The following is a 19783-nucleotide window of genomic DNA, read 5'->3' on the forward strand; positions in this document are numbered from 1 at the left end:
CTTGGAGGGACAAGCGCTACGTCAGGTCTATTTGAGTTTTGGCCAGTAGTGTTCTCTGGGTTTCTCGAGGTTTTGGGGGAAACTTTGGGCCACCACTTGAGTTCCAGATTTACATTCTGTCTGGGGAAGGCCAGGGAGGAGGTGCTGGCCCAGGGTTCGTGCAGATTGGTACCACCACTCATTAGGAGGGCAAGCTGCTGGCCTCTCTTAAAGCAGCATTGGCTCCACCTACGCTCATGAAACTTGACTTACCCTCTAACCGGCCCTTTAGAGGAAAAGATTGTCTATGCCCAGACAATTCTCTCAGATCTCCTTGACCCTTTGACAGGCAGGGTATGGAGATGGGTAAATAGACTGCATGAGTGGGGAGGACTGATGACCTTCTAGTAATGGATGAAAAAGTCAAGTATCCATGCTAATACGATTAGAGCTATTTGTTGCCTCTGATAATCAAATCGTAAGATGCTGCCGACCCGTCTGTAGATCTTGGGAGAATTAGACAGGGCTGCTTGCAAATGGACTCATTCCTATTTCTTGTCAAGACCCAAAGTGTTGTGCTTAGCAATTGTTATTCCTGGAGAGAAAATTCATCTTGTCCTCTCTCATTCAATACATATGTGAGGCTGTTAGCAGCATTTGTCTGGAGGTCTGGTTTCCAGATATGGATGACACACAGCTTATTGTTTCTTGCCCAGAAGAAACAGTTTCTCTCTTGCTAAGAGTATTATGCTGCACAAGTCATATACACGCTGATTCGTGTCTGAACGCAATGCCAACCTCCTATATGTATACGTACTGCTCACCTCCTAAAGGAGATTTTGTTTAAAATATAATCTTCACCGTGGATCTCTTTATTTCTTCTTTCCCCCTATCCCAAGCATCTGTCATCTTAATCTGTCCGAGGCAGCACTAAAGTCCACCTGCTTACCACCTTCTTTGATGCAATCCATCTATTGCTTCCTCTGGTTTCCTACCACCCTCTCCTGCCGTGCTATCCTTCCTATATCTTCAAACCAGCAAAGTCCTGGTTCTTGGATTTTGTGAGCCACATCACACACTTTGACTTCCATCCTAATGCGGTCATTTTAACGTTTGTTCCTTTGCAGAACTCTTTATTGCTGAAAGACGTCTCACAAATACCTGTAGGCACCCAAACACCTGAAAAGAGACCCTGCATCTCTTTACATTAGATGCATATGATCAGAGAACTGAATAGGAAAAGGCAGCCTCGGGGGGACAATTAAAAGAAGTGAACATTACTCCAGTGAGGTATCTAGCATACGACAGAATTTCTGTTCCCCATTGGGCAGAAAATAGCTGCAGGGTCTCATATTCTATGTTGTGGTAATGGCTGGGGAATGACCATTTTAAAGGTGACTACTTGGCAACAGCATGTCCTGGGGGGCAAGCCTTTTTTAAATGGAAAACAAGGGCTCAGCCAGAGGTTGAGATTGGAGTTCCTCAGATGAAAATGCAGAATGGAAAAGTGTTTTTACAGGTAAGAATGTGAGGTGTAAATCTGCTCCTTTGTATCCATAGTAACTAATCTGCAACACTGACATCATGAGCAGAAAGAACAGGAGTACCTATGGCACCTTAGAGACTAACAAATTTATTAGAGCATGAGCTTTCGTGGGCTACAGCCCACTTAGTCGGATGCATAGAATGGAACATATAAGAAGAAGATATATATAAGCTTATGCTCTAATAAATTTGTTAGTCTCTAAGGTGCCACAAGTACTCCTTTTCTTTTTGTGGATACAGACTAACACGGCTGTTACTCTGAAACCGATCTTCATGAGTAGAGAAACTCCTGAGTCTAGCCAAAGAAAATGGAGGTAAGACCCTTTAAAACCAGGTTTCAGAGTAACAGCCGTGTTAGTCTGTATTCGCAAAAAGAAAAGGAGTACTTGTGGCACCTTAGAGACTAACCAATTTATTTGAGCATGAGCTTTCGTGAGCTACAGCTCACTTCATCGGATGCATACCGTGGAAACTGCAGAAGACATTATATACACACAGAGACCATGAAACAATACCTCCTCACACCCCACTGTCCTGATGGTAATAGCTTATCTAAAGTGATCATCAAGTTGGGCCATTTCCAGCACAAATCCAGGTTCTCTCACCCTCCACCCCCCCCACACACAAACTCACTCTCCTGCTGGTAATAGCCCATCCAAAGTGATAACTCTCTTCACAGTGTGTATGATAATCAAGGTGGGCCATTTCCTGCACAAATCCAGGTTCTCTCACTCCCTTTAAAACCAGTTAGAAGAAATTCTAGACAGCACAGAAGAGGAGACATGGAGACTGTATACAAAATTTTATGGCTAGACTAATCTTTTTTAAATGCTAAAAACAATATCCAGTTTAACTAAGAAGTGTTGCAATTTATCCAATACCTGCTGGATGCAATCCAGGCAATATTACCAACAGCAGTATAATCCAAAAGGTATCATGAAGAAAAAACAAGACAGAAGATCTAGCATAGTCAGCCTGACTCTGATCCATTTACACTGGTGTAACGTCACTGTCTTCAGTGTAGAGTGCAGTTACTCCTGATTCACAGAAGTGTAAGCAAGAGAAGAATCTGCTCCTGTATGTAGAATCGAAAACTCTGTCAAAAAGTAACAGAAGCAAGGATTGGGATTTTCAAAGCTGCCTGAGGTATTTTAACGGCAATGGGACAACCAAATCTCCTTGGCTGCTTTAAGAGTCTCAGTTAATGGCTCGTTTTCCTTTTGCTGGCTTATATGTGGGAGTTACGGAAAATTGACACCTGTGTCAGATTGTGGAGAATCAGGCCCAGTATTAACGGATGAGGTTTAAATGAGAGCTGGTCGGAAAATGGAGTTGTTCGCCACAGGAAAATGTCAGCTTTTCTTCTAAACACCAAAACTCAAAGAATTTTCAGCTGAAAACATTACAATTTTGAGTTTTCATGAAAAAAATTGAAAACTGATAAACAGTTTAGATGGAAAATTTTCAGACATCCCTAGTTTCAAACATGCAAAATAGCAAGATCCACCTCCACGTACATGTGTGTCAGTAACTAAACTGCATTCAAGAAGATTAGCTCCCTAGATTATTATATTTTTGTAGTCAACAGAGTAAGTGCTCAATGGGATATAACACACAGTTGAGTTCCCTTCTGCCTTTGCATAGGTTGGATGCTTGAGTTTCAACAGAGTTTCTCTAGTTTTACACCAGTGAGACTTACATAGATAAAGGTCTCAGTGTACAGAGATGGGAGTTTTGTCTTTTGAAGACTGACATGCTGGGCCCTTGGTTTTCTACTTTTCCCAATTTTATAACATAGGAAGAGTGCAGCACCATCCTTCCTTGCTTTAGGACTTAAGCATACAGTTGCATCCGCACGTATGGACCTTTAATCTTGCAGACCACTAGGCACAAAATCTGTCCCTGGCTATCCTCCTGTAGAAGGATGCTCTTACACAGTTGCTTTGTGTTATTCCAAAGAACAACTAAAGACAAAATCCTTAGCACATAAATTGGTTAGTCTCTAAGGTGCCACAAGTACTCCTTTTCTTTTTGCGAATACAGACTAACACGGCTGTTCCTCTGAAACTTAGCACATAAGGTAAGTCTATACTGTAATTAAACACCTGCAGCTGACTGGGGTCAGCTGACCTGGGCTCACAGGGCTCAAGCTATGGAGCGGTTTGACTGCAGTGGAGACTCTTGGCCTTCAGCTGGGTCCCATGAGGGGAAGGGGTCCCAAAGCCCAGGCTCCAGCCTGAGCCCAAACACTTATACAGCAATTTTTAGCACCGCAAGCGCAAGTCAGCTGATCTGGCCCTGCCACAAGTCTTTCAATCCAGTGTAGACATACCCATACAGGCCTAATATATGGCCCTAGCCTGGTCCCAACCACCACTCATATCTTCTCCGAGAGACAGGCAGTAGAAAGGTAATCAATCCATTGTGACTATTCATAAAAGGCAATTTAGAACAAAAAAATAGCATTAAAGCTTCGTTAAGCAGTGAAGTGCGTACATCAAATCTATTAGGGAGAAGTGTAAAATGGGCAATTTAACACACATGTGCAAACTGTAAAAAACATGCTCTGGCTTGGCCGTCTCCCCAGGCACGGTCCAGCCAGCCCCCAAAAGACTGGCACAAATTTTAATCAGGGGGACCGACTTGGAAACTGATGCAATTTGGTTACATTTTACTACTCGGGCTGGGAAAAGACCCCTCACATTGCAAATGATCTCTGGGAAAATCCTGTGTGAGACACAACATTGCCAGCCCCATGCATTCACAAATCATGAGTCAGCCTCTCCAGAATCATAAGATTAAAATAATGGATGTGGGGTTCTTTTTATTCGTGTTCTGAGTTTGAGCTTTTAAGGGTCACAGTTTCAAGATTTCCTCCACACCCATGAAGGCTGAAAAATTACTTTTTTTTAAATAAAAACTATGAAAACTGAGATTCTCACGTAATCCCTAGACTCCAGGATCTGGAGTTTAAGAAAAGCCTAAAATATTGGAAAGCTCATGGTAAAAATCCCCAATACTTGGCAACACTGTGAAAGACCAGCTCTGTGTGACATACACACTAAGCCACACTCATCCCATGAAGTATGGGCCTCTGCTTCTGTAATTAGTCTTAAAAATAAGACTATATTCAGGGCCATGACATCAGGAGGCCAGAAGAGGTGGCATGGGCTTCTGTATTCTCACCTCACCCTTAAGACAACACCAGAGTTGCAGCAGGGTCTGCAATAGAGGGACTTTTCCTAAGTTCAGGGTGGACCCAGCATGAGGGAGAATCTTCATACGAGTCAAGTGACAGACAAAGCAATACACTGAGTGGCCAGGCTGTCCTTAAAGCATGGATATTATTACACTACACATAGAGGGCAAGTCTGAGATGTCCCTGCCAATCCTATTTCCTAACGGGAATCACAAGTGTGTGAAGCCCTTTCCCCTGAATTTCACACCTGCTGCCTGGATTTCCCTGGGGTAGGAGATCCCTGGTTTTGTAGAGCGGACACTGCCAACTCTGTGCTTGGTTTAAGGACCATGCCAGGGACTGCTAGCAGGGGAGTGGCTGTGGTCACAACATGTTGTAATTTGGTGCTCCCAGGCTTCTACAAAAACAGGAGTACTTGTGGCACCTTACAGCTTCTACAATGGCCCCTTGGAAGCACGTGCAAGTGTCTGTAAGTTAGACCAGCCTGAGGCCACTAACTTACTCAGTGGGGCAAGCTGGCCCTCTGGGTGAGCCCAAAGATAGCATAACACACCTCCCATCTCTGGTCCTGCACCACACTCTGCTGAGCCAGAGCCCAGGCTTTGCATGAAAGGTGGATCTATCTGCCTCTCCCATGCGCTGAGAAGAACCGGTTTTTGCCCTTGTTACACTAGGATTTATAATCATTTTCTCAACAGTTGTCAAAGACAATCTGAAGCAAGGTGGCCACCACAACAGCTGTAGCCTATAACTAGATGTAGCATTGCAATACCTTTGCCTCAGTGCCCACCCACTGTCCTTGGGCCTACTCCAGCCACAGGAGAGCCCGGCCCTCCAACCAGACCGCTGCTTCCAGAACCACAGAATCCTTTACCAAAGCCCAACAGAAGTATAAAATCAGCCAAACCTTCAGCTGGCAACCACCTCAGAACAGCCCCTGCTGCTCTAGATTGTGCTCCTGTCTCACCACAGGCTTCTGTGCTGCAATCAACCCCACAGCTCAGCAGCTGGCACACTCCTCCCTTTGCTAAGGGATTCAGGCAGGCTACAGCTCCCCAGAACCCATCTCCACTCAGACTTCCAGCTCACCCCAGGAGAAGGAAACCAGACAGCCCACCAGCCTGCTCTGCTTCCAAGCTACTTCCCAGAGAGTGCAAACACCACACCTCCTCTCCTTTGAGGTCTCCGTCTTTTAACAGCTCTTTATTTGGGGCAGGAGAAAGAGAGAAATGCACTTGCTCTCCCCACAGCTGTGCTTTATCTCTAATCAGGTCTGTCCCAAGCCACTGGGTTACCTCTCAGGCCCATAATAACTCTTTCACAACCTGTGTGGGGGTAAACACTCCATCACACAATCACAGCCTAGCACATCTGTAGCCAAAACATGTTCCTGATGATACATTTTTATTAGAAGAACACTGTGAAGAAGTATGGCATTGAAGTTAGGAATCCAGAAAAAGTCATTGTGATTGTTAATTGCCTTGACAGTAGTTGGTGAATGGGATTGAATAAAGAAATTATAATGGATGTTTTGATTAGCTGTTAACTGTGCCATATGTAATTGGTACCCTATAACATCCTTACCAAAAATGAGAGACCAAGATGGTGTCTGGTCTTTGTCAGAGCAAGACAGCCTTGGCAGGATCTCAGAGAAAAAGAGAGATTGTATAAAATCTGTTTTACTGTAAAGTGATGCTAGGCTGGAGCCAATATTCAGTACAAAATTAAACACAGTGAGGAGTTAATTCTTTTCCATTAGGACTTGGAAAGCCTTATCCATGTTCTATCCCCAAATACAGACTATGTTAAAAACCAATCACAGCAATATTTACTTGAGGACTGTACGCCATCTCCTTGTTTCACTGTCACAGGAGAAAATACTATTTTATCTTTATACAGCCCCTTTCACCCCCAAAGGCGTTCCAAGCCCCACGCCACTGAACTGCACCTATTTCTGGGGTGAATGGCAGTTCTCAAGCTGCAGAGAGTGTGCTACCCAGCAGAGGAAATATTGAATCAGGGTCACTGGGTTCAAATTCTTGCTCATGTGAAAATTGCTAGGGAGACATTTAAGGTAGGTTTTCATGTCAGAATACTGACTAATGTATGCTGGCTATCATATGTACATATTCTATCAATAATATGGATTATCCCCACCATATATATATTAATATGCATTAAGCATAAATAGCATTAAGTACCGATATTATAGCAGCTATATAGCTTAAATTGGCCTGTGAATTTTATATCACCCTGCTCACTTATGCTAAGTATCCCATAACCCCTTGCATTCATTGAAGTAAGTTTTGGCTTGAGCAAACAGGGAAGCTGTTAAGATCCGGACAGGTGAGTGTTTTACCATAGCAACCGAAAGGGAATTACTCTCACAGGCCTGTACCCAGAAATGCCCCAAAGGAAGAAGACAAGCCACATGATTGTCCTACCCTAGTACAAACCTAGCAGGTGCCTTCACGCCCTCTGGTGCCTGAAATGCATGTGTTCAGAACAAAGAGATAAGGGGTACACCATGATGCCAGAAAAACAAAGCAAAGAGCCGACTGGTTCAGTCTAGTTTCAGACGATGTATGCAATACCTTTTACTTGTAAACAAGCAGGGTGTAAAAAGGAGGCATTGGGGTGTAACTTGGGGAGCACATCTTCTGCCTAAGGTGGCTGTAACACCGCTTTACCAGTTGGTTTCCCAGAGACTGATATAGTATGGAACCTTTTTCCTGTACTATATTGTTATTGGCTTAGAGCAATCAACCTGATTGATACTGGTTATTTGCAAAAACAACGAGGAGTCCTTGTGGTACCTTAGAGACTACAAATTTATTTGGGCATAAGCTTTCATGGGCTAAAACCCACTTCATCAGATGCATGGAGTGAAAAGTACAGTAAGAAGAATATATATTCTAGCACGTGAAAAGATGGGAGTTGCCTTACCAAGTGTGTGTGTGTGTGGGGGGGGTTGGTCAGTGCTAATGAGCCAATTCAATTAAGGTGGAAGTGGCCTATTCTCAACAGTTGACAAGAAGTGGTGAATACCAAGGGAGGGAAAATTACTTTTGTAGTGCTATCGAGGCCAATGCAATCAAGGTGGCCCATTTCCAACAGTTGACAAGAAGGTGTGAGTCAGTCTCTTGAATCTATTTCATAATGAACCAAAGTGTGGTCAAGTAATTGACTATCAAATTTATCAACGTGTGTTAACTCGGTTGATCAGAACCCGGGTTAGCCTAGCCCAAGTGTGCGGCCAGACAGCAAAGCCAGACTCGTGTTACTGTGTCCTCCTCACTGGTGCTGCATTCCAGCTAGGACTTCTGGGGGTAGACCCTCTGGTTCTCTGTGCTGAGGTATGAAGAGCCATTCTATGAGTCTTTCCCAGTGCATTGTTGGAAAATGTGTCTGTCCTTCTGGGCACACAGGAGGAATTGTGGGAAGGTACTGGAACTAAGGTGGGAAGGTACTGGAACTATTGGCACTCAAGAGATTTTACCTGTGTCCTCACTGATTATTGGGCAGAGTGAAAGCAGAAACCAGGCTCTAGCCTATATCACCAGTTGGGCCAGACAGCCTGGGTTAAAAGCACCCCATACTCAGGTGAGAAGGTTTGTGTGTGGATAGGAGGGTCGTAAGGGGCAACACCCAAGGAAGAGCCCGGGCTAACTCTTCAGTGAAGACGTACCCTATGGAACTTGCTTCTGTCCCCATATGAGTCAACGCAAAATTTCCATAGATTTCAGTGGTGCCGAATCAATCCCATAATATCAGATACAATTTCAGCTCTTATCTCCCAGAGCTACATGCAGTTGATTCATTAAGAATTTGTATTTCTTGCTTCCCTAAGACTCAAAGTTTCCCCATCTGCTGCTTATTCCAGCCACACCTACCATTGTTGACAACATAGCGACGGCACTGGTGACTCTTTGGCAGTAGGTAGAAAGTCTCCTCTGTTTTTGGGATTAGTCATTTACGTTTCATCAGGCACGCCTGTTTCACTGTCAAGGCATTTTTGTCAGTTAACAAAATACATTTTTCTTTGGTGAAGGAGAAATGGTGGCTGATGGATTTTGGAATACGTTTTAATTACTAAACTTTCTAAAGTTTTCACTGTTCAGCAGTGGAGCCTTTTCCAATGTAAACTCCTCCTGGCCTGTCAGAAATTAGATTCACAAAGGACTCCATTGCTCTCAGGCTGGTCAACAAATGCCAGCTTCAAAAAACGGACGCAAACAACAGCTGAAAACTCCCCAGACATTAAAAATGGCAGGACAAGAGCAAACGTCAGAGGGGATGTTTAGGGGTAGGAGCATCGGGCTGGGAACACCCAGGTTCATTGGAGTCTCAGGGTCAAACACTGCTGAGTGGGTCAGCTCAGCTCTTCATCCTCCCCAGGCAGATGAAGTGACCACCAGGTGGCTTTCTCTGTGGGAGGGTTTCTTTCAGACACAGGCTTACAAACAGAGGCCTGAATGGCTTTTGGGACTCTGATGTCAAGGGCAAAAATCCCATTGACTTCAATGATGCAAGATGAGCATCTAAACAGCAGATGACACTTTTGTAAGAGAATGGGCATGACCTAGTACCCTAGGTCAACAAACATTCCCTCTCCACACTGTTGGGCCATTTGGGTCTTCCCTGCAAACCAGGGGTAGCTGCATTTCAGTGGTGGTATACTCTATGAATATAGCACAGGAATCTTTCAGGTTCATAGACCCCATATAAATGTTTAGTTTTAGTGAGATTCTGGTGACACATCGGGGGTGAAAAACAGAAAATGATTGGAGGAAAGATTTACAAAATAGATGGCAAAGTCAGTGGAATTCGTCATATACTGGAGGGAAAGCTGTTCAAAAATGTACGCAGATGTTGAGGAGAGCATTTAAGGCAAAAAAAGAAAAATCTGAGACTGTTCAAACTGGATTAAATTACTAAAACAAATCTTGTGAAAGGTTGTCAAGGAGACGGTTAACAATCTGAAGAACAACGCCTTATTTTCTTGTCAGAAGTGACATCATAGTCATAAATAAGTGCCCAAATCCCACAAGTTTAGCTTGCAATGCTGTCAAACCTGGAAGCCTCAAATATGTCTTGTCCGTACTGGAGTTTTTCTTTAGTACAAACTCTTGATACTCGTAAACTCAAGCATGCAAGATTAAAAATTCATCTGGGAAACACTGGGAAGAAAAGCTACCATTTTCTCCGAAAGAAAAAGTTCTCCTGCACAAATCTCTCTCCCCATCTTCATTTCCATTCCCTTCTGACTGGAGCTTTGCATCTTCTGTCAGAAGGACTTTCTTCTAAAGGAACACACAACACTGAGGCGTTCTGTCCTCTCTAGGTCTACTCCCAGTGTGTCTCTGAGGGCTTCATAGATCAGGATTCATAAGAAGAGAACAGACAGGAGAGGAGAAATGCAATGTGTATATCTATCTAAAGTGCTTCTGTGACCCTCTTTCCTGAAATATCTGAGCATCTCACAATCTTTTAATGGATTTATTCTCGCAAAACCCCTCTAAAGTGGAGGGGAAGTGCTATTATCCGCATTGTGCAGATGGGAAACTGAGGCACAGAGAGACTAAGGGACTTGCCCATGGTCACAGGAAGTCTATGGCAGACCAGGGAATTGAATCCACAGCTTCCAAGCCCCCATCTATCACTCTAGCCACGGCACCCTCCTACTTGTGCCTATGAGTGGAAAGAAACTAGGCAGTCTCGGTTTACTTTTCAGTGGCTCACACACCATGAAGGTAAGATTTGGCCAGTTTTCGGGGTTACCCCTTGGCTAGGTTTTCGAGAATCAGGATGCTATTCGAGCTAGATTTTTCTAAAGGAAGGTTAACGCTTGAGCCTTTGCCTCTCAAATTGTGTCTTCTTATTGATGGTAGCTGGTGTTTGCTCTGCACAGGCTACGATGTTGGTTCTAACATAGACCTCACCACTCGCTAGACAGCGCTACAGAGCAGTCTTGTTTGACGTTAATGAAAATGTGGCCTGTTGCAATGTTTTGAGGTTAGTGTGTGGGTGATAACAACGCTGTATCAACTTAAGCTAAACAGGTGCGGCTGCAGCGCTTTAAAAGTTCGTGTAGTTGGAGCAGGGCGGAACTGGAGAGCGGTCCCTGCGTAATCCGCGCGTGACAGAAATGTGGAATGAAGCAAAAGGCTATGGAAGGGAGCTACAGCTACCCAGCCTAACAGGTGTCTCAGCTGAGTCCCTCTTCCCTGGGTACTTCATCTGCACAAGGGGATGCCAGCAGCTTCTGTGGCCCCTCTCTGCCTGCCCTGGCCCGGGGAAGGGCTCTCTGTGAGTAGGAAGAAGTTTGGACTGAAGGAGAGGAAATGAGCGGCGCTGGGAGTAACACACAGTGATCCTCCCTGTACAACGAGTGGTAAAACCGTGAAGGGGTTAATGTGGCCCGAGGCTGCTGACCTTTTCGGACAGCTCTTCCCACAGTGGGGTACCCCTCTGAGGGGGTGCCGTAGTAGCAGTGCGGCGGGGAGATGCTGTGTGGCTCCCAGGAGAAAGGGAAGAGTAGGGGTCTAGAAGCCAGGGCAGAGCCAAGCTCAGGCATCCAGAAGATCTAGCATCTGCTCTAGCCTGGGGCTGTGTTCAACCCGACCTTAGCTCATGCTCTGACTGTCAGGGCATCGATTGGCTTTGCATGTGGCAGGAGATAGCCAGTAGGGAGGGATGCCCTCCTGCCCCTGAGCCTTCTCCTATGTGTAAGTGGGGAAATAGTCCTGCTCTTGTGGGGAACTTTCCTGGCTTCTGCATGGCCCCGGTGAAGTGGGCTAGCGAAAGGATCTGAGTCCTCGCTCCCACTTCCTTTACCCAGTGGCCTCCCTGCCCTTGAGGACTCCCCTTCCACTCTCCTGTCTGGCAGAGTCCTCGTAACCCCGACAAGGCTGGGCCCAGGATTCCTGGGGGGCTCAACCCCCAACCCTGCTGCGGTCACCTAGGAAAGGGGCTAGGGTGTCCCCATTCCAGGGTACTCTCTCTGCCCTGGGCACTTCTCTGACCCACTGACCATTACATACAAGTTAAAGCAAATGCAAGTTATTTAATCAACAATTAATTTTAAAAAGAATAAGGAAAAATGGGAAAGGTTAAAGGGAACGCATCACCCCGCTCTGTGGTGGGGAACATCACAAACAGTGTCTCTGGAACGTCAGGGCAAGTCTGCTCTCTCTGGCCTGTGCCTCTGGCTCTGGGGCTGCAGCTCTGCTCCCAGGACAGGGTCTGCTCTCTCTGGGCTGCTTTTCCGGTCCCTCTGGATCTGGCCCAGCTCTGCTCCCCAGCTCAGCTCGGGCCCCTGCTTTCTCCTTAGCTCGGCCCCACTCTGTCTGACCCAGGCAAATCCAGCTTACAGGGAGGACGGGACCCCCCTGGCCTCCTGACTCCCTGGTTAGCCTGCCCGCCCTGTCATTCAGGCTGACCTGGAGCATTGGCCTCTCCCCATTGTTCCTGCGGACTATCAGTCTCAGGGTCCTGGTTTCCCATAGACCCTTCCCCTTTTAGTACTGGGAGCTAGCCAACCAAAACACCCCCACTGAATGTTAGTAAGGGGGCAACAGTCCCCTTACATATGCCAGGGGGAACAGTGAAGCAAGGGCTGGTGCTTCTAGCAGACACCTCCGTTTGGGGCTAACCATTGCCCACTCCGTGGAGATGGGGGGGAAGAGGGTCAACCTCTGACAGGGACTTGTAGAGGGGAGTCTGGTGGTGTTTTCTTCCCTGCAGGGCCCAAGCCCGGGCACTTTTTCCTGGGAGAGGGATCCCACAAGTTTGCCGTTGAAGCAGATGAATGATTCAGGGGCTGGAGGATTCTGGACACTGACAAATTAAAAGAAGCTAAGGAAATTCTTCTGAAGAGGAGAATTGGAACAACAACATGAGCTAGGATAGATCCCACTGGGCTCCAAAGAATCAAGGGTCGACCCTTTCCCGAGATGTGGAGACGAGGACTGTGCACGTGGCAGGTGGGGAGTTCACGTTTGGACAAAGCCTGGTGAATGCCGAGGTCAAACATCCTGGTCTGGGACTTGAACCTCAATGGACTATTTTCACTTCTGGGTCCTACCCAGTCACTAAAGCCCAGATCTGAGGTGCAGCATCCCTTGTAGCAAAGTATACATGTGGGTACTGCTACTCAACCCTAAACGGGGAGAAAACTTAGAAAGCAGTGGCAATGAATCACACAGCAGTAATGATGACAACACATAGAAATTAGCTGACTACAATTTATCACCTTGCAGTAAACCCAGCCATTACCGCCTACAAGTGAAATAAAATGCTGAAAATATTAAAATATCCAAGATCTTGTCAGCAAAGAGCCCAACAAGCTCCTAAACTATTTGATATACTATAGGCAAAAAAGGCTAAAACTCAGAGACTCCAGTTCTTTAAAAGCCATTGTCCAGCATGTGGGATTAGGGAACAAAATGAGTTTTCTTTATGGATGCTGACATGGGTGTAGATCGAAAACACGGTAATAAGAAGCATAGATGTAAAATCTCTAATTACAAATTAATGTTCTGTAACGTTTGTGGTTACCCACAAGATCTTTAGGAAGCAGCCACAGGTCATTAACCGTAGGAGCACTTTCCAATTACAGCTCATTGGCCTTCAAAAAGCAGCGAAAGAGAAGTTACTTTATTCTAAAATGCTGGGCCACGAGAATATCATTCTTGGGGATGCAGGGACGACAAAGTCATTACAAAAATTTAAATTCTAGTGCTCCAGTTAATGCCTACTGCACTGGCAGAGGTATCCCATTGCATTTGGGATCCAAGTTAACACCAACCCAGCTGCATATCTGTGCCGATCAGGGTTCAAAGGGGATTTCCCTGTACCATGCAAGCCAAATAATAGACTAGCTCCCTAAGCCTTATCAACATTAATAATCTTAGTGTGTTTGATCACAACTGGGTACATTCAAGTTAAAGGATATGATTCTGACCATGACTTTGTGTGCAGGGTAGACCAAAGAGAATCAAATTCACCATCATGGCAGGTTAAACTCTGCTGAAAACACTGGGGGCTGATACTGCATATGACCTGGCCTAACCACAAAATTGTGGTCAGTATCGTATCAGCTAACAGACCTTCTGGTAATTTTATTCAAGCCCAATAAGGTTATGTAATGAAGACAAGCCCCTAGCTACTCTGTAGCAAACTTTTATAATAACCCCAGCACATTTCCCAGATGAATAATAAATCCTGTGCACACTGGTCAGGAAAATCATGCTGGAAGCTCGCTAGGACAACAATGTTTTAACATGGTCACAGAGCTCACCGTTCCCATGCCAGTGGGGTCAGAGCCTTCCTGGCACATGTGCTGCCCAGCTAGAAACAGACATTCTAGCCACCCAGATTAACAGAAAGGTGGGGTAGAGGGAGAAGTGGAAAACAAAAAATATAAAGTTAGACTAAATCTTTCATAGTGAAATAAAGCAGCGTGGAGGCTGGGTGGCGCAGTGTTAGGCCACTAGCCAGACGCAGTCTAGTGCATGCCTAATGTCCTAGGTTCAAACTCAGCTTAGGCCACAAGACGAGTCAGGAGGCTTCATCCTATTCTCCCATGGACATCTGTCTACATTACAAAACCAGTGCTTAATTTGCTGTAGGGATAGCCTTGTGAAATGCCTGGTTCTATTATTTCATGAGCCCCTCACTTACACAAGTCTAGAACTAGCTACATAACAAAAGGAACAAATAAAGATAACAAGAGAGGTTATCAACAGGTCCAAGCACCCTACTGGATAAGGTTACTATCTAGATTCAGACTTCTTTCCCACCTCTGAACGTTCCAGTGGTGCTCTATGTCAGAATGTGTCATACAGATAAAACCAGCCAGATGCAAACATGCAAGACAGAACTGTGACCCCTCTTTGGGTATTTTCTAAACTCTCTAATCAGGGAAAGCCTTCTCGGCTTTCTTCAAATGGGTCTTTGATTTATGGAATTGGAAGTGTTGCCAACTGACACAACTTCTCCCTGTCACAGCAAGTTGCATTGTCAGTGATCAACAACATGATCTATTGACTCTGCACATCCAGAGCCAGCTGATATCAGCAGGTACGTAGAGAAGCCATTTCTATTAAGCCCATGTGCAGCACTTTACCCACAATGTTAGTAACCAATGTGGGCCTGATCTCTGCCCCACTGAATTCATTAGGAACAGGAGCTGGCCCTATTTGTTGTTTCTAATCATCTGAGAAGGGAGTGTTACTGTTTGTATGCCCTAAGACTAGCTCTCCATAGATCCAGATATGAAGTAATGGTCCCTGGTGGATCATCACTGTTCACCAAACTCTGTTTGCCTGTACACAAGACATTACACTCCATGGAGTTCCTTGGAAGGTATGTTCTCAGGAAGAGTGGCAGTCAGCTGAAAAGAGGAAGTGGCCTGACTCTTCTGGTCATGTATGTAATAGTTGGACCAATGCTATTTATTTACATTAGCTAATCACCATAGTAACTCCATAGTAACATGACACACATGCCACCACTGAAAAACTCTGAACTGACTTAAAGGAACACACACTGATATGGACAATGAGTTCTTTAAGTAGTTTTAAAGTCTGTTATATAGAGATGGACTAGGCCAAATCAATCCCAGGGATAAACATCAGTGAAGTCAGGGGATATACCCCAGTGGCTGCCGTGGCATTTTCCAATGTCTTTATAATTAGAGTGTAAATATATTTAGTTTCCACAAACCAATTATGCCTGAAAACAGCCATTTAAAAGGTGAAAGAGACAAAGTAAGTTTGATGCAGTAGGTTTTTTTTTTTTTTAAAGTCCTCGCTTTCTTTCTGTGCTAAGAAGGTACCACATGACAGCACTTTACACCTAGAACATAAATCATGACACAATATCCAGCTGTGAACATGTGATGGCTTCCTATGTGGATAAAATAATTATTTCAACATATACATACTTAGATTTGGTTCCACCCTGCAGCTTCACGCTCAGCCTATGTTACTGCTCCACAGCTGTGATATAAGCTGTGATGACTTACAAGGAGAGGCTGAGGGAACAGGGCTTATTTAGTCTGCAGAAGAGAAGAGTGAGGGGGGATTTGATAGCAGCCTTCAATTACCTGAAAGGGGGTTCCAAAGAGGATGGAGCTCGGCTGTTCTCAGTAGTGGCAGATGACAGAACAAGGAGCAATGGTCTCTAGTTCCAGTGGGGGAGGTCTAGTTGGATATTAGGAAAAACTATTTCACTAGGAGGGTGGTGAAGCACTGGAATGGGTTTCCTAGGGAGGTGGTAGAATCTCCATCCTTGGAGGTTTTTAAGGCCCGGGTTGACAAAGTCCTGGCTGGGATGATTTAGTTGGGGTTAGTCCTGCTTTGAGCAGGGGGTTGGACTAGATGACCTCCTGAGGTCTCTTCCAACCCTAATCTTCTATGATTCTTCTAAGGTTGGTCTTATCTTTGAGCATCAAGCATACAAAACCAAATGAGCCTTCATCAGTTTCCTGTCCCCCCACATCCCACCCCACCTGGGTTAACTGCAAGACAAGACGTACAGGAATGCCAGACCAAGGATACCATTGAACCCTTTAGAGGGAGTTAAAAATTGACTCTTGCTATTTCAGTTATTCTTTTTGCTGCCCGTCTGAACAAACATCAGACTGTTTACCACAGATGTCTGTACTTAAAGAGTTCTGTCATCACCAGCAGATGTCACTATGGTATCTGGAGTGTACGTATAACGAAATAGTCAGGTTTAAATTTATTTGTGTGGCCTGCAGGCAAAGATCCAAAAAGTTACAGTGTTCCATAAGTGGAGTCTAAAAATATAAAATAAAACCAAGTCTATAACTTGATCTCCTTAAAGAGTTTAAGCTGCAGACTTTAAAGCACACGTAAGCAGTTTCAAGTATAGTGCCTATTGTCCAAATGTCAGAGCAACTCGATCCACCTATTTTCAAAGGCAAGTCTGCCATAGTCTAAAAGAACAGTAAGAAGTAATATCTCTGAAATGCAGCAAGTAACCGCAGAATGCTGTCCAAAGTGAAAACCTCTCAGATCTCACTTAGAGTTGTGTGCAAAACGGACAACATTTTGTCCACGTGCAAGGCTTAGACACATGTTCTGTATTAGGAAAAGAAAGGCAGCTTCCTTGCAGCTTTCCTTAGCTCATCAAGTACTTGTGCAATTAGAAAAAATAGGTACGCATTCCCTCAGGATGTTTAGAAGTGTTTACAGTAGCACACGAGACCCCAGTGCGGCCCTTAGCAGCATACTGAGGTGTGTAATGTAGTTAGCAACAGCAGCAACTTCTTCCTAGCTGGCAGAAAGATTTCCTTTTGTTCTAAAGCGCAAAGCAGAGTCACGGTCCCCTTTGCTCCTGAGGTAGGGCTGTGCCTGGAAAGCTGGGAAGTCTAATGGCAGCAAAACTGACTACTGCGGGGGACTCACTTTCTGTAACAACTGAACTTAAACTCACAGGCATGTGGCCAACAATAAGCAGAATCCACCCCCACCCCCCCCCCCCGCTGTAACTCAATACGGCTTATGCAGCCACACAGTGAACCATATGTGAAGGAAGGCTGCAAACTCACATCTTAAAATGAAATGAGCACCTAAAATCTCAGCACCCAGAGGTTATTTAGCCCCTGACACCTTCCCCATGCTCAGCCCCCTTTTGTGCGGCTGAAGACAAGCTGCCACTACAACCCCAAACTTAGCACAGTCTTCGAGACTTCATTTTTGTTTTAAAGTATTTTCTCCATTTTCTCCTTAAGGGAAAAAAAAAAAAAGATACAAACTAATCCCACATGCAACTGTAGCCCAGATGACGAGCTGTGAGTGCTTTACTGAAAAGAGTTTTCTCGCCGTCATTCCCAGTCATCCCTCAGGAGCCGAGTGAAAGATTTTATCCCTTTCAAGTTTTTGGAGAAAAATCCCCTCCTCGTTTACTGTAGACCTTTCACTAATTGACCAATGGCCTTAGTCAACGGTGGCTTTCTCAGGCTGTTTTTCCTTTGGTTACTAACATAAGCAAAAAATCGATTTCCCCCCTTTTTAAAGCTGCCTGCTGCCATCGGTGCCTTCAGCCCTGACAGAAGCTTTCCAGAGCTCAGCAGATGGTAGAGAGGAGAGGGAGCTTACCTGGTAGGAGGCTGAGAGCCCAGGCTAGAAAGAGCCCTCTGTAGAAGTCCATGTGAGTGCTAGAGGCTTCTGGTACCCTACCCCTACCATCCGCTTGAGGCACCGAGCCAGAGTGGTAGCCTTACTCTGAAAAAAGCTTCCACTTATCCCCAGCCTTTCCCAGCTCCCTGCCAGAAGCTGCTCATTGGGAATGAGTGGGAGGGACAAGCTAAACTTGTAGGAGGTACAGCATGAGCGGATTGAAGAGAGGACACGCTTTGCAGAGAGTCCACCCTGACTGCCTGTCCTGCCAGGACCCCTCTCCCCCAGACTTCCTGCTCAGATACCCCAGCCTGGGCAGCATCGAGAGGCAGTCAGTCAATGGGAGGGCACTTATGCCTTCCATGGCAAGGAAAGATTATTTCTTCCTACACAGAACAATCATTTCTGATGACAAAATAATACAGCTGAAGCCGAGATCAGTGCTGGCTCTTGATCCTGCTGGCCACTGGAGAGTTACACCAGGGTTCAGTCTGAGCCATTGCATTTACCTTCTGTTAAGATCTATTCTCATTATGCTTCCTGGTAGGTAGGAGAGAGAGCAGTCCGCTGGGGTGCCAGGGCTTAGCAGGGAACTCTTCCTGAGGGACTGACCTGGCTGGACCTGGAACAGTGCAGGTCTCTATTGAAAATGCCTGCCAGGCGAGTGTTCAGGCTAAGTTTTGTCTCATTGTTATTCAGCACTTTTGCTACAGCCTGAAGTCCGTGCTTGCCTCCCAGCCAGGCACCTAGCACAACATAGCCGGGAAGCTCACAGGGGACCCGGGAGAGATAAAGGCTTCACAATTGTCCAATAGCCACGATCATCCCCCTACCCTCCGAGACGAATCCCCCAAGACCTGATTGTCCCCTCCGCTGTGCACAAAGTGCCGCTTCACTTGGTCACCATCAGCCCAGTAACGACTGGGCGGATCTGACTTATCGACGGCAGTTCAGAGGTACCTGTCGCACCTGAGCTGCCTCCAGCAGCCAAGCACGGCAAAATCCAAAGGCTGCTCTGCTCCCTGACCACCTCCTGCAGTGTTGGGGAAGGTGGTCGTTTTGGTGTAGAAGGAGTCATGACGACTGTGGAGGTGGCTTTAGCAAGAAAGACAGCCTCACTATTTGATCTGAACACAGCTAAACTCAAGGTCAATCCAATCTCCCTTGGCATGGAGTTCCACAGCAGGGGTCCCACCACCCATCACTGGGGAGTATTATCTTGGCTCTCTTTGCTCTACAGGGATGATGTAGCTATACCTATCTAGGTAACATTCATAGGGAGTCAAGTCCCAACCCACTAAGGGGTTTTTATATTAAGACCCAGACTTTGAATGCCAGATTGTCAGCCAGTGTAAATCAGTGTTGCTCTGGTTTATAGCGGCTTTGGATCTGGCCGTGCATTCAGATTAGACATGAATACAAATCAGGGGGGTTGGCGCAGCAGCAGAGTGATAAGATCATGTCAGCTCTTCGTGTTGCCGCTGCTGCATGCTTTTCTCCTTTCTGTACCAACCTACTACCAGAATTACCATTTGCACAGTAGGAACTCTGGTAAAGCACAATACCAGCCAGCAGAATGGGTCGTGTTGCTGACCAATGAGATTGTGAAAGGGACGTTCCACCCACAGAGAGCTAGTCCTTATAAGCAGAAGATGGAGAGGACAAGGCCTAAATAATTCCCTCCTCCCTCTCAATCACCCCTCTTAACAACCACCACAACCACCTTTTGAAATTAGTCCAAATGTCAGACTCTTATCTCTGTCTATTGGCTATTTTTCAAACTGGGTACAGGATCTGAAGAAAGAAGTTAAGCTCTGCTCCAGACATTCTCGGATGAAGCAGAACATTTGGGAGAGCTGATTTCTTTCCACAGAAAATGCTCGTTTGGGGACTCCAGACTGGAGAGGAT

General features: G+C 45.6%; 1 protein-coding gene across 2 annotated transcripts in view; it reads right to left on the reverse strand.

The window, feature by feature from the left end:
- ITGA11 (integrin subunit alpha 11) overlaps positions 1 to 19783 on the reverse strand; it is a 167419-nt gene that overhangs the window by 129035 nt on the left and 18601 nt on the right. Inside the window, exon 1 of one of the 2 annotated variants that reach the window (XM_048867418.2) lies at positions 17854 to 18024. The exons of the other annotated variant lie outside the window; for it this stretch is intronic. Within the exon in view, the coding sequence (XP_048723375.2) occupies positions 17854 to 17905 (52 nt within the window). The 5' untranslated portion in view covers positions 17906 to 18024. Of the gene's footprint in view, positions 1 to 17853; positions 18025 to 19783 lie in introns of those variants that run through there. 2 annotated transcript variants of the gene reach the window in all.

Source organism: Caretta caretta, chromosome 10 (assembly GCF_965140235.1).
Source record: "Caretta caretta isolate rCarCar2 chromosome 10, rCarCar1.hap1, whole genome shotgun sequence".
Taxonomy (NCBI): domain Eukaryota; kingdom Metazoa; phylum Chordata; order Testudines; family Cheloniidae; genus Caretta; species Caretta caretta.